Source organism: Gymnodraco acuticeps, unplaced genomic scaffold (genome assembly GCF_902827175.1).
Source record: "Gymnodraco acuticeps unplaced genomic scaffold, fGymAcu1.1, whole genome shotgun sequence".
Classification (NCBI taxonomy): Eukaryota; Metazoa; Chordata; class Actinopteri; order Perciformes; family Bathydraconidae; genus Gymnodraco; species Gymnodraco acuticeps.
Genome location: NW_022990975.1, coordinates 45,889 through 60,852, shown reverse-complemented (window position 1 = coordinate 60,852; position 14,964 = coordinate 45,889). Strand labels below are relative to the sequence as shown.

Below are 14,964 nucleotides of genomic sequence, written 5' to 3'. Positions count from 1 at the left end.
GGCAGAAACACTTATACACGCCTCCCTTCATCACATCCCGTCTGGACTACTGCAATGGAGTCCTGTCCGGGGGTTCCCAGCAAAACCCTGGATAGGCTCCAATACGTCCAGAACTCTGCCGCCAGGCTTCTCACCCGCACCAAGCCATGGCAACATATCACCCCCACCCTCATCCACCTCCACTGGCTGCCGGTCAAGTCCCGGATTCAGTACAAAACACTCCTCCTCACGTACAAGTCCCTCCATACCCTCACCCCCCAGTACTTCGGACCTCCTCCATCCCTACACCCCTTCTCGGAGTCTGAGGTCCTCAGACACGGGCCTGCTCTCCATCCCCCGCTCTCGCCTACGAACGGTTGGTGACAAGGCGTTCAGTGTTGCGGCCCCCGCCCTCTGGAATGCACTACCTGCCGAGATCCGTAATGCTGCCTTCCTGGAAATCTTCAAATCATCATTAAAAACACACCTGTTCACCCTGGCCCTTGGGCCCTAGCCCTTTCTTGGTCCCCCGGCTTCCTTTAATTTTTGTTTGCCCGTTGATTGTCTGTTTTGTTTGTCCACCATGTACAGCAGCCTTGGGACCCTTGAAAGGAGCTATATAAATATAATTTATTATTATTAGAAGTGGCATCCCTGCTGGAGAACATTTATGAATTTGGAAATGATCACATCTAACACAATAGTCTAATGTCAACAAAGGTTGCTTTGATATTGGCAGTTCATCTTCATTTAAAGACTCACCAAAACGACATTATTCTTCCAAGCTTCAGATGTCTAAAAGTTTAAATTGTGTGTGACCCAGCTGAAGATGTGATGCGTGTTATGTTTTTGTAAGTGTGAATAATTATCTAGGCAGAGGGAATGATCTCTTTCAATAAGTATTTATGTTTTGTCTGAACCTTGCCCTGAACCCTTAGTTAAGCACAGTGAAGACAAACCTTCAATTACCATTTCTTTTCAAAACCACTTATTTAAAAACTAACTAGAAGGTTGATAATGATCCCTCAATAAGAACAAAACAAACTGTCTGCATACACATGGCACAGTTATGAAAGAAAGAAAATGGGTTTGCTTTTTGGTTAAAAGGATTATATTTTTTCAAAAAACAGTAAGATGAGAAGTTTATGCTTTTAAGCTAAAGCCAGCAGGACATGTGAGCTTAGCACAGGTATGATTTCATTAAAAAGTCAAATGTTATTACTCAGATTAAATACATGAGTTATTTGTCTGAGAAATTAGCAATAGTTAATCATATGAAAAAATAAATGGGTTATGTATTTTATCAGTTTTATGGCATAGTGTGTGTAATTCTAATGCTCGAATGATGTGCACATATCTTCAGTTACTAATGTATATGGGGGGGGGGGATCAGAGTGTATGTAAGTTGCTTTGACATGTAAAATATAATAGAAACAATAATGACTATATTGTAGTGTTATTATGTCACTGACCCTACAGTGCCCCCTTGTTCGCTGACTCAGTGTCTGCGTTAGATTTCCTAAATGACGCTGGTGTCTTCTTGATCTAACACACTCATAATGAGGCAGATGAAACAAGAGAGTGCCCCGCCAACCTGTAACCATGGTACCTGAGAATGTCAGGCAACAAAAGATTTGTGAACCGCTGCCAAAAACACACACACTCTCCAACTTCCTCGCTGCCTCCCTTCCCTCTTCCTCTGTGGGCTCCAAGTTTTATGATTACTTTGTTCCTGTAGGAAATATACCCAAGTACCTTTGGGTTCAATAATGAAGGATGCTGAGAGTTCTGTTGGTGTGCGTGCGTGCGTACGTGTGACTGTGTGTGTTCAGCCACACCTTTAGTGGAAGTAAATGCACACACATGCGCACACACACACACACACACACACACACACACACACACACACACACACACACACACACACACACACACACACACACACACACACACACACACACACACACACACACACACACACACACACACACACACACACACACACACACACACACACACACACACACACACACACACACACACACACACACACCACACACACCACAACACACACACACCACACACCACACACACACACACACACACACACACACACACACACACACACACACACACACACACACACACACACACACACACACACACACCACACACACACACACACACACACACACACAGAGAGAGAGTTCTTCCTTGGCTGGTCGACCCATCATTCCTCTGGCCCTGCCTGACGTATTACGGAGCGAGATAACATCTGGCTTGGTAATGCTACTACCCGTCAGGAAGACTGGAGGATACGGGGTCAGCGCTGTGAGCCGCAGCCAAAGAGACCAGCGCTTCTCAGAGAACTAGAAGCAATTTCATTTTTTCCACCAATTTACTTCGAGAAATTGGTGGAAAAAATGTACTGGCTTCAAGGAGCTTTCCACTATTTATAATGGAAGATATAAATAAGGTTTGGGTTCACCAATTAAAAGAAATGGAGCACATTTGTTGAACTGCATCACCTTTCTGATACATATTTGATTATTAGTATGGATTTGAATGACAAGAGGTACATTTGAACCACTGTGATATGGTTTGTAACATGGACAAACAAGTAGGGCAACCTGCACGGTACAATGAGCTTAGGGTGCTGTCAGGAGTGTTTTCTTGCTTTAACCTTAATTCCTCACCGCTGTTTCTCTTTGCATTAAGTCACATCGCAGCTGTACAACTGAGGTACTACACATCTGGTTCAAGGCACACTGGCATCAAACAATTTGATCAATTGGAGCTAAAATGATATGTAGATTGATCTAATAGTTAATCGACTATGTTGTTGTTGTTATTATGCAACAACTTTGATAATAAACTGAACACATTTTTAAAGAAAAGAAAAAAAAGGCACGAATCTGGTTCCAGTTTATTTGTAGGAAATCTGCAGGCTTCTTAGCTAATATGACAGTTTGTTGAATATCTGGCTGTTGGTTTGGACACAATAAGTCATTCGAAGAGGTCACCTTGTTTTCTGTTATTTAAAAGAGAATACCATTAATGGGGAAAGTTAGTGGCAGACTATTGATGATTAATTGCAGGCCTGTAAGCTAAACCAACTAATGTGCTGGTATCAGTCTTTTGAGGAAGACCACGCCATTAAAGACCAGCCCAACGTCAAATCTGTCTTCTGCCAGAACAGGCATCAGGTCAAGTTTTCAAAAAGCAAACTGGAAGTCACGCCTCAGGTCTATCATGTCTCTGAATAATGACTATTCACAGGTAAACACGGCGTCCTACTGGAATTAGAACATATTCCTTTAAAAGTGGTTTCAATAGTATCTTTAACTTTTAAATCATAAATATACAAAGTCATGCCACAAAACAATTCATTAGTGCTCCTAATGTTGCACGATTGAAACACAAACACAAAGGTCAGGACAGCTCAAGACAAAATGTTTTTGATTGAGGACAATCATAAAAGGATTAAATAATTTACTAGAAGTGTGAAAACTTTACAATACATCTCATAAAAGCAGGTCCAATTTAGATCTCAAGGGCTGATTTTGGTGATATCAAAGTCTCATGTTTACAGTTCTAGTAAGTAATAATAATAATAATAATAACTTGAATTTATATAGCGCCTTTCATAACCTCAAGGTCACTTTACAAAGAAACATACAAGGACAAGACATAAAAAAAAAAAAGTACAACCATCAACAAGTTTGAAAGATGTGTGTGTAAGTAGAAGACATTTTAACATAGACAGGCATTATTAATACTCAATCCTGGCCACATCTTAGTGGATCTGAGTAGGGATGCTCCGATCGATCGGCCGCCGAGTCTAGCAGTATTTTAAGGTGTCCGAAATGACAATAAAATAACGGTATGCAACGTGTGCGAAGCAGAAATCCTGCAGCTCCACCTGCTGTGACGGACCGGTGAGCGGAGCGAAACACACACTTCAAGTTAGACCTAACACACTTAGCTATTTTATCTACCTCTGGAACAAGCTAAACTAGTTATAAATGCATTTATTCTTCACTGTCGGGTCACTCATTACTGGATCAGTGAGCTGCATGAGACGATACTGACAGGCTGTCAGGAGAGAGGGGGAGAGAGAGAGGGGGAGAGAGAGAGGGAGAGAGAGAGGGAGAGAGGAAAAGAGAGCGCTTCCGCTCATTTCTCCCGTGTTATTATCCAAAGTTAATGTAAACTTGAATAATGTACTTCATTTGAATGTAATAATTATGTTGGTTGTTGTTTGTGGAAGCTCCAGTGAATGAGCCCCATTAACTGAGTTATAAACATCACTTTAAATTAGGGATGCACCGAATATTCGGCCACCGAAAATTATCGGCCGAAAATGGTTAAAAAGGCCCTTTCGGCTTTCGGCCGAAAGGGTTTTAGCACCGAAAAAATATCACCGAATGTCAGAACAGGCTTACGTTGGTAACCTAACGTGTTGTTGTGATGACGTAATAAAGACGTGGCGACCATGCTCGCGGCTGGCTCACAGGGGGGTGGGGGGAACATTGACCTTTGTCTTCGAGATTGCCCTGAGCCTTTAACAAATCGTATTAAATAATCTGATGACAGACTGTAAACAGAATAGCTGAAATTTTAACAAACTAAATAACTCAGTTACCTCTAATCATTAACCCATGTTTGTATCATGTAGTTAACTCCGTGTGTTGCTGCTAGCATACATAACACCTGACGTGGAAACGTTACTCGTGGATGGCGCTACAGAGCTGCTAGAAAGACGGTCGAACCCGGTACATTCCTCCGTCTGCATGCGGTGCACTTGCTAAATGTTTAGACAAATTGCTCGTGCTTACATGCTAAACTCTTATTGCACTTATGGTAACAAGTATTCTCCACATCGAGACGGGTAAAGTTTAACCACACCTCGGAGCGCGTTCTCTCCGCCATCTCCGCAGTGTGCTCCGCTGCATGTAGCAGCTGCTTGTGTGTAAACTGCCCCGCCCCCTCGCACACAGGCGGGGGAGAGAGATCTCGTCTGATCGAAAATACATCATAGACGCATTTGTTGTCTTTGCATAATAGAAACGAGTTGGCGACACTAAGACTGCGATATAATGTTTTTTTAGCAATAATACATGACATATATAAATGTACTGTATGCATTCAAAAGTGCTGAATAAATGTTTTATGGACCCATAATAGTGATTATTATTTAAGTGAAGTTTTGCCATAATCATGTCTATTTCCATAATCAGGTAGCTGAACAACATTGGTAAAAATGTATACATTATATATATATATATATATATATATAATGTATACATTTTTTACCAATGTATATATATATTTCTATTAATCATTTTCGGCCTTTCGGCATTCGGTTTTCGGCCAACTGTTTCCTATTTTCGGTATCGGTTTCGGCCAAGAATTTCCCATTCGGTGCACCCCTACTTTAAATGGAAGATCCCCATAGGCCCCGCCCATTCGATTGGATCGGCCGATACTGATTCCGGCGATCAGAGCATCCCTAGATCTGGGGCCTCATTTATAACGTTGTGCGTAGGAAGGTTGCTTACGTAGTAGAAATTAGTGGTGCACGATAATTATCGGTCCGATATTAGGAATTATGACGTCATCCCGATAAAACCGATAAAAGTATTAATAGCCCCGATAATATACAATATATTTTTTCGGTAAAAAAAAAGAAAAAAATACTGCGGTGTGGGTGGATTGGGATGAGGGGCGCTTGTTTTTCACTCGGCTCCTCCCGTTTTGCCAGTACTGTGGTATTAGTGGTTTAGGAAGAGGGGAGTTTTTCACAAATCCAGCGCTCCCTAACTCATGCCTGGCTGTGACGTAAATGGTGTGCGGCCGTGAAGCCAGGACAGTAAACAAACATGTCGCCGGTAGTATGGGACTATTTCAAAGTTTCAGAGTTAGATAGTTCGCTTGCTATTTGTATTAACAAATGCAATGCAGAAGTTCCACGAGGAGGGAAAAAGGCAACGAGCTATAATACTTCCAACCTGATTAGTCACCTGAAACATCGCCATCGCTACGATGGTGTGTTAAAAGCGTACGAAGACGCCTGCGCTGCTAAACTAGCGGCGAATCCAAAGCCAGCTGCAAAGGCACCGGGACTTTTACCTATCTACGAGGCTTTTGAAAAAGGCAAGAAGTTTGCCAGAGACGACCCCAGGGCTAAAACGATCTCTAACTTCATCATAGAAATGATGGCGCTTGACGAGAGTCAAAACTGTTCTTGGCTTTGTTTTGTTCATAGTAGTAATGCTCATGTCATTTGCTCACTACTAGTCTTTTTTTTACCACCAGGTGTGCAAAAACTACAGGTACATTTAATATATATATATTATATTATTATCGGTTATCGGTATCGGTCTTGAGAAGCAGCAAGTTATCGGTATCGGTTTCAAAAAACCAATATCGTGCATCCCTAGTAGAAATCCAAAAAATAGGTACAGATATTTTCCGATTCACCAAACACTGCGTACCGGTGAAGAAAGTGCGTACGGCACTTCCTACGCCGGTTTCCCTTTATAAATCACAATCGACTCGAAACGCGGTGCAGCTTTTGCGGGCTTCACGTAACGCCCATATTTGCCTATAAATAGTCAAAGAAACGCCCATTCATTCATTCTGACTGACTGCATGAAGAAGATCGCAGGAAATGACGACAGAACAGCTAAAAAAGACATCTCACACCGTGTCAGATTTGGGTTATTTTGGGGAGGTCGAGATAAATCATATTGTTTGGTGGATGCCGTTTGAACCAGAGTAGCAGCATGGAGGTCGGATCGTCACCAAAATAAATAAGTGGTCCGAAAAAGGTTCATGACAAAATAATACACATATCCTTCCTCAGGCAGTGTGTTTGTACCGGGGACAGGAGACACCCCTTGATGAGAGACTGTAAGAAATGATCGGGGAATCCCTCCGGAGTGGAGTCATGACGACTGGATCTGAATTATGTTTTCGTCGTATTAGGTGGCTTGTGTCCCAGCTGTCACAGCCTGTGCGTCTCAACCCCCCCGCAGCAACTCTATATCCACCAGTTAAAGGAAATACAACTAATGTGTTGTGTTATATTAGCTGTAAAATTGACCACATACTGTATGGTGTTCTTAGTTTCCATACCTCCTCCTGTGTTTTACGAGCGACTTATCAAGTCTTGGCAAGCGGCATAAAACACGAATAAACATGATAGTATATAAAACCATGCTCGTATCTACAACCTATAGAAATGCACAACGTTGTCAGTTTAGACGTAATTCTGTCCTCCTGCTTACCGCATCATTTATGAGAAAACATTTCATAACATTAACACAACATATTCGAGGTGGTTTTAAATAACATATCCGTATTTATTGATTTCTCCAAGTTATGTTTTGTGTGCACTGAGGAGTCTCAAACAGACGTTTGTTTAATCGTTTTAAGATTGGCTTTAATCAATGTTTGAAAATGAATTATTCATATATGATAAATGAGAGGTAACATTTTATTTATGGTATTATTTCCACATATTTCTCTCCATTCTTCCTTCTGCCAACGGTGTCGCAGTTTCTCGTCTCTCCCGTTGTTGTGCTTAGTGCGTACGCATGGGTTAGAGTTTGCGTGGAGGACCGCACATTTTCCGGTCAAGTTAGTATTTTATAAATCGCAAACATTGCGTAGAAACTGGCGTACGCCATTTTTTTAGCGTATATCCCTTTATAAATGAGGCCCCTGAGCCTTTAATAAATGTTGAATGGAAGGGGAGAAGCCCATTATAATAACCTCCAGATAAGATTCCTGGAAGTAAAGCAGGAGAGTCATGAGACCGAAGTGTGACTGCTCTCAGCTCTCACCCTCCACCCCCTGGGCAGAGCTCTGAAAGACAAAGCACGAGCTGATACCACGCTGGCATGCCACCCCGAGTCCAGTAGCGTGGCGTGGGAAAAAAATTAGGGGAAGCAAATAATACCTCCTTTCTTTTGGGTCGGGGGTGTGGTGGTCAATGTAATAACGTAACCAGATGAATTACCCGGTATCATTTTACACACATTTGTATCATACAGATGCAGGACTTACACACGCCTGTTATCTAACCGACATGTCCGCACGCACTCTCCAGCCGAAACCCTAATAAGCATTCATTCACAAACTAAATCAGGAGACTTTTAGCGATTTACGTCCGACTCTAGGGCTGCAACAAACGACTAATTTGATAATCGATTAATCTATCGATTAATGAAACGATTAATCGACTATTCGGACTATTACTGTATGCCTTGCACAATTTCTCAAACGCTCTTATTTAGCCATCAACTTTTAGATTTAGCTTGAGGTTGTTTTAGGCATGTGGAAACTAACAATGAAGACAATAAAGATGAATACTTGATTCAAAAATACATATATTATTAAATTAACTAAACACATTTTGAACAAAATTAACATTGCTTTTTATTTAAATTAAATAAATAATATTTCACATCAAAAGAAACAACAGTGTTTTAATAACTCAGTTACCTCTAATCATTAACCCGTGTTTGTATAATGTAGTTAACTCCGTGTGTTGCTGCTAGCATACAGAACACCTGACGGGGAAACGTTACTCGTGGACGGGGCTACAGAGCTGCTAGAAAGACAGTCGAACCCGGTGCATTTCTCCGTCTGAATGGGGTGCACTTTTGCTAAATGTTTAGACAAATTGCTCGTGTTACCGCCCTTACATGCTAAACTCTTATTGCACTTTTGGCAACGAGCATTTTCCACATCGAGACGGGTAAAGTTGAACCACACCTCGGAGCGCGTTCTCTCCGCCATCTCCTCCGTGTGTGTGTTGCTGCATGTAGCAGCTGCGTGTGTGTGTAAACTGCCCCGCCCCCTCGCACACAGACGGGGGAGAGAGATCTCGTCTGATCGAAAATACATCATAGACGCATTTGTTTGTCTTTTTGCATATTAGAAACGAGTTGGCGACACTAAGACTGCGATATAATGTTTATGTAGCAATAATACATGACATATATTTTGTAAATGTCTCCAGTACCGATAAAGACCAATAACGTTGGAGCTTAACGGCGCGTAAAACACATGTGATGACGTCACCAACGAATCGACGACTGAATTAGTTGGCAACTAATTTGGTAATCGATTTTAATCGATTAAGTCGATTAGTTGTTGCACCCCTATCCGACTCGCTCCTTTTTTCCTCGCTGTACACAGCTCCAGTTTGGGCATTGGCCGGTCATCAGATTGTATTTTAGTTGCTGCTGTAGCGGAAGTTTAGTACAATTATTTTTGATTAAATACTCCAAATCTCTACCCTCCATAATTGCACTTGCTTCAGTTGCTTGCTGCTTTCTAACGGTGGTGAGAGTGGTGCAGTGACGCTATCTATCTTCTATCGATTAGATGTATGATTCGAAAATTATAAAAGTATCACTCCGGTTCTGAAGTCTTTACACTGGCTTCTTGTGTGTCAAAGAATAGATTTCAAAATACTGCTGCTGGTTTATAAAGCACTGAATGGTTTATGCCCAAAATACATTTCTGACCTCCTGCTAAATTATGAACCATCCAGATCTCTCAGGTCTTCAGGGACTGGTCAGCTGTCTGTCCCCAGAGTCAGAACTAAACATGGAGAAGCAGCGTTCAGTTATTATGCTCCAAATATCTGGAACAAACTCCCAGAAACCTGCAGGTCCGCTGCAACTCTTACTACTTTTAAATCCAGGCTGAAGACTTTTCTTTTTGTCGCTGCTTTTAATTGAACTATTCATATCTTTGACTGCACTGTAACTTTTATCCATGTACTTTTTCTTTTAATGTTTAATTGAACTATTCATATCTTAGACTGCACTGTAACTTTTATCCATGTATTTTTTCTTTTAATGTTTATTTTATTAGCTTTTCTTTTTAATGACTGATTTTAAATGCCATTTTCTTAATGTCTTTCATTTTTTGTAAAGCACTTTGAATTGCCTTGTGTTGAAAAGTGCTATATAAATAAACTTGCCTTGCCTTGTGGATATTATCCGACTGAACAAAACGTGCATTTATCTAAAAGGTTTGTTTTCCACAGACCTTATTTCGAGCTATTTTCCAAAATCCTATGGAGAAATCCCATTGCTTTTTTGTCGAGGGAAACCGAGCGCAGCTTTCTTCCGGGTTTTAGGATGCGTCACTGCACCACTAAGTTGATGCGATTTGATTGGATTGTGAGGCAAGGGAAGCCAGCCGCCTCTGGCTTCCCTTGGCATGGCCCTGACCAATCACAGGTTGGCAGGGGCATGACGTGATATCATGTCTGATTGGTCAATCCCTCCATTTTTTTTCACCAAGGGAAGCCAATTTCGGCTGGCCTCCTCTCGCAACAGAGGGTGCAATCTACTGTTTCACCATAACATCTAGAGGGGCGCTGTTTCACTCTTTGTAAAATACTCAATGAGAATGGGGGAGAGACGGGCCGGCAGCAACACACAACAAAGAATTTCCGAAACTAAACAAAGTGTTTTTATTTATTTATTAAAATTATAACTACAATCAGAAAAAACAGGGTAAGGCTGGATCCCTTGGCCTCCAGGAGAAAACGCCACTGCCCGAGTCCTACCTCCAAGCACCTGGATAACCTAGTAATGTGAGGCATGTGACGGCTTTTCTCCTCAACATCTGGTGCTTATTGTCGCTGTATGTGAGCCTATGAAAACGCAGGTAAACCAGTCACAGGCAAGGAGGTAGCAGGAGGGACAGAGCCGTTAAATGTCCCTGTTTAAATAACAAAGACAAGGATTTCTATATGAGTAGAGATACAAAGAAAAGTCGATTTGTTGTCACCTATTAAATTAATGATCAATGAGTCATTTTTTGTTCTGTTACAACTTAATACCTATAAGCTGAATATCTTTCAGATGTGAAGAGAAACAAGAGTAATGAGAACATCATCTTCGACATTCTTAACCATTTTCTGATATGATTGATTCATCCAGAAAAGATCATTCAAAGATTATTTGATAATATTTGATAAATACAATAAAAATGACCAATAGCTGCAATATATAAAAAACACAGAAAACATGTCTCGATTTGCACGTATATATTATACAACATATATGCCTCACGATACATTTAAGATATAGTACATTGGTATTCCCTCCAGTACGCTTTGTAAAGTACAAAGTGCATCAAGTCTGACCAGGAGCAACAGTGATGGGAAGCAGTGGGGAGATCAGCTGGATAAGATCTACAGGGGAGCGCTCCATTCACAAAATCAACAAACTGAGACTGTGACTTTGGGGGAGAAAAAAAGGCCAGCAGTGCCGCGGGAAAAAAAACACACACACACACACACAACACACACAACACACACACACACACACACACACACACACACACACACACACACACACACACACACACACACACACACACACACACCACACACAACACACACACACACACACACACACACACACACACACACACACACACACACACAACACACACACACACACACACCACACACACACACACACACACACACACACACACACACACACACACACACACACACACACACACACACACACACACACACACACACCACACACACACACACACACACACAACACCACACACACACACACACACACAACACACACCACACACACACACACAACACACACACACACAACACACACACACACACACACACACACCACACACACACACACACACACACACACACACGACCAGTTCAACCACCCTCTATTACATAAGTGACTGTGCAATAATAGAGCTTCATTCCCAATTGGCAAACAGATCAAATCACACCGCTCTGATGAGCCAGACCAAAAATGATTCGTCAGCATTAATTAATTAGACTGCCATCAGACTATAAGACTGATCAGAGCAGTGCCTCATGTAAGCTGAGGCATGTGACCGGCTCAGACCAGCGCTGTGGGAAATAATGCACCGAGGCGAAAGACAGGCACCGTGTGCACTGGCGTCTTAGCAAACAAAGTATAGATTTAACTCAATTTATAAATACCATATTGAGTAAGGATTTTCTACTCATCTTCACACAGTTAAATGATACCATCTGATGTATGGATCTGGCTGTTTAATGAGTGTCAAGTGAATGACATGTGTACAGCTCTTACTTACTCTTATTAGATCCATATTATTAATTAATGGTTCTAGCTGCATACAAGTGCCCACTTAAATGTCAATAATCACATCTTAATTTAGGTTAGGTGATATGTGTGTCTACTGTCAGAGACACACTGTTTAGGCTGTGGTATTCATCTCTGTGTATAAAAAAACCATTGTGGGAAATGTTGGGAAATAATGAGGAAGACAGATAGATATGATGTCAACATTGTGACAATAAAAAAGTGACTACCAACATAAACTACCAACTCATTGTTAATGTCCAAGACTGTGTGTATTATTAGAGTTGACATTGACAATAATACCCAGCTCTTGCACTGTGTAATAACAACACTGTGTGGCCATTAATGACTTTGGCTACATGTCATCTTCTCTTCCATTTACCCTGTGTATTTGAGAGCAGAGAAGACTAGACAGGAAGTCGTTTGGGAGGTTGTGCTCGTCCCAAAAGGGGAAAGTTACAACTAACAAACACTAATGAGTCTTCAGCTATGTCTGCTGCAGGCAGACCTAAACATGTCACCAAACCACAAAGAAAACATTCATGAGTGGGCGTCCAGAGGTCTCACAAAAGGTCTGAGATAATAAATACACTATTTCAACACCACTTAACTTTTCCCAGAGCTGACTGAATAAAAGCGTTCAGTTTACTTGGCAGCCATTCAAGGTGGCATTGACTTGTTACTGGCATTGACTTGTTACTGGCAATGACAGCGTTTCTTGTCCGACATCTGAGACAGCTGGAAGAAACGGGTCTTGAAACAAGTGCCAGCTTCTCTCAAGTGCTCTCATATGTTTGTGAAGCTCTTCCCACTGGCAGAGAAACCGCTGCTAACATCAGCCCGCTGCTAGTTAGCTTCGGTAAATAGCAGTTAGCTTTTAGCGAGCTAGCTATTTAGCAGGCTAACGCTCCGCCCGTGTGTGCTTTTTCGGGTTTTCCTGCTAGACAGTGTGTCACGGTGTCTACTTCACTCATAACGTGGGAGTCACAGTGTGTCGATAGTACACCGAGACAGTCAGCAAACACAGTAAATACCACCGGGGTGTCTCTGGGTGTCTGACAGGCAGCAGGCAGCATGCACGGGGGGACCTGCCACTCAAAGCCCCCGATCAGTCACGACGATTCTCAGCGCCAATTTGACAACACTATCAACCCCAGTTTGTTTCTCTGGGTCACATACCATTCTCTTCACCGTTGAGACTCAGGAAGAGCTGCGTCGTGGCTTTTATCCATCTATCCGCGGTGCTCTCGGTTAGCCTTGGAAGGAAAGCCCGGTGTACGTTGGAGAGATCCGCTTCGGCTGCAGCTCCAGCGGAAGGTTGCTTTTTCATAATTGTGCGACTCCCGACTGACGCTGCATGACGAGCGGCTGACTCAGCCCGCACTGTGTCACATGGCCGAGGAGGAGCCTGCGGCCACATGTGCGCTTTGTTTTAGTTCCTAATAAGCACAAACAGTCAGCAGAAACACACATTGTTTTAACTTCCCCTCGTCCTGACGCACTTGTGTAAGCCTGTCTGTGCACACAACTGACATGGATGTTTGTCAATCAGACACAAATTACAATTTCATATCCATCCTTGGAATAGTTAGTGGACTAGTTAATAGTGGACTGATTTAATGGAAATAATATGTGTTGAGCTTTCAATGTTAGTCTCTCTCTCGTCATTCTTTAGTTAAAAAAATGAAATCCTGCATTCATTTAAAAAAAGACGCAATGAGGATGTGACATGCACCAATTTTTGTTTAAAAAATGCCATAAGATTGAACAATAAATGTCCAATGTGTGCTGATGACAGCATGATGGATGGTGCTGCTCCTCAGGACAAAATAGGCATTTTACAATTTTACATTCAACACGAATAATAATTTTTTTAAAACATTATTCTATGGGCTCCTTACCCCAGAGTCCATCGGACACAAATTTACAATTACATATCCATCCTTTAAAGGTGGCCAAGATTTTCTTAAATCCTGACACATGATCAAAATGTAAATCCAACCTAAAAAACTAGATATAAGAATTCCATTAACAGTTATTGTTTACTTATTGTTATCTGGATGTTTACCAACCAGGCACCTACAGTGGCAACCTAGCCAACAAAAAGCGTTATTAATGGCTTTTAGCTTGTTTGTAAAGCATTAGTAAATTATTTATGGATCATTAATAAAGCCCCGGTAAGGGCGTATTAATAGAAAGTAACTCACTTTATTGTTTTCCATTCAATCAACTGATATCAATTCGCAAATATTTCTTTTTTTGTGACTTGATATCAGGTAACCTAATGCAAATAATGTGTTTGGCTGTCAATTGTAGTCTTTCTTTCATCTTTATACTTATATAATTATGTTTTCTTAAAGTTTGTCGAATGCTTGGTCGAATGCACTTATTGTAAGTCGCTTTGGATAAAAGCGTCAGCTAAATGAAATGTAATGTAATCATTCTCAAGTTAAAGAAAGATGCAATGAGGCTATAACAAGCACACTTTTTGTTAAAAAATGCCATAAGATTGAAAAAATAAAAGCCCAAGCTCCTGAGGACAACATAGGCATTTTACCAATTAACATTAAACATGAATAATAACAAAAACATTATGCTATGGGTTACTCCAGAGTCTATCCAGCGCAAATAATGATCTGATATCTGTGCTTTAACGGCTTGATTTAAATGTCACAGTTGGCATTGTACCAGCTGGTTTATCCTCTTCACAATGTCAACTATCTTTATTGCAGAATACATTTTAAGAGGTTATTGATTAATGTTTGGCACTTTCTTGCCCCTGGCTATCTCACAAAACACAAAAGCCCCATAAGCCCTTTCCCTCTCC

General features: G+C 41.4%; 1 protein-coding gene across 3 annotated transcripts in view; it reads right to left on the bottom strand.

Annotated features, from left to right (window-relative positions):
• trpm7 (transient receptor potential cation channel, subfamily M, member 7) overlaps positions 1-13,508 on the bottom strand; it is a 67,452-nt gene extending 53,944 nt beyond the window's left edge. For 2 of the 3 annotated variants that reach the window (XM_034235529.1, XM_034235531.1), the window contains exon 1: positions 13,317-13,508. In XM_034235529.1, coding sequence (XP_034091420.1) covers positions 13,317-13,319 — 3 coding nt within the window. In that variant the 5' untranslated portion in view covers positions 13,320-13,508. The remainder of the gene's footprint in view (positions 1-13,316) is intronic. The other variant, XM_034235530.1, reaches the window with a different exon arrangement.
• Between the last annotated feature and the right edge of the window lie 1,456 nt (positions 13,509-14,964).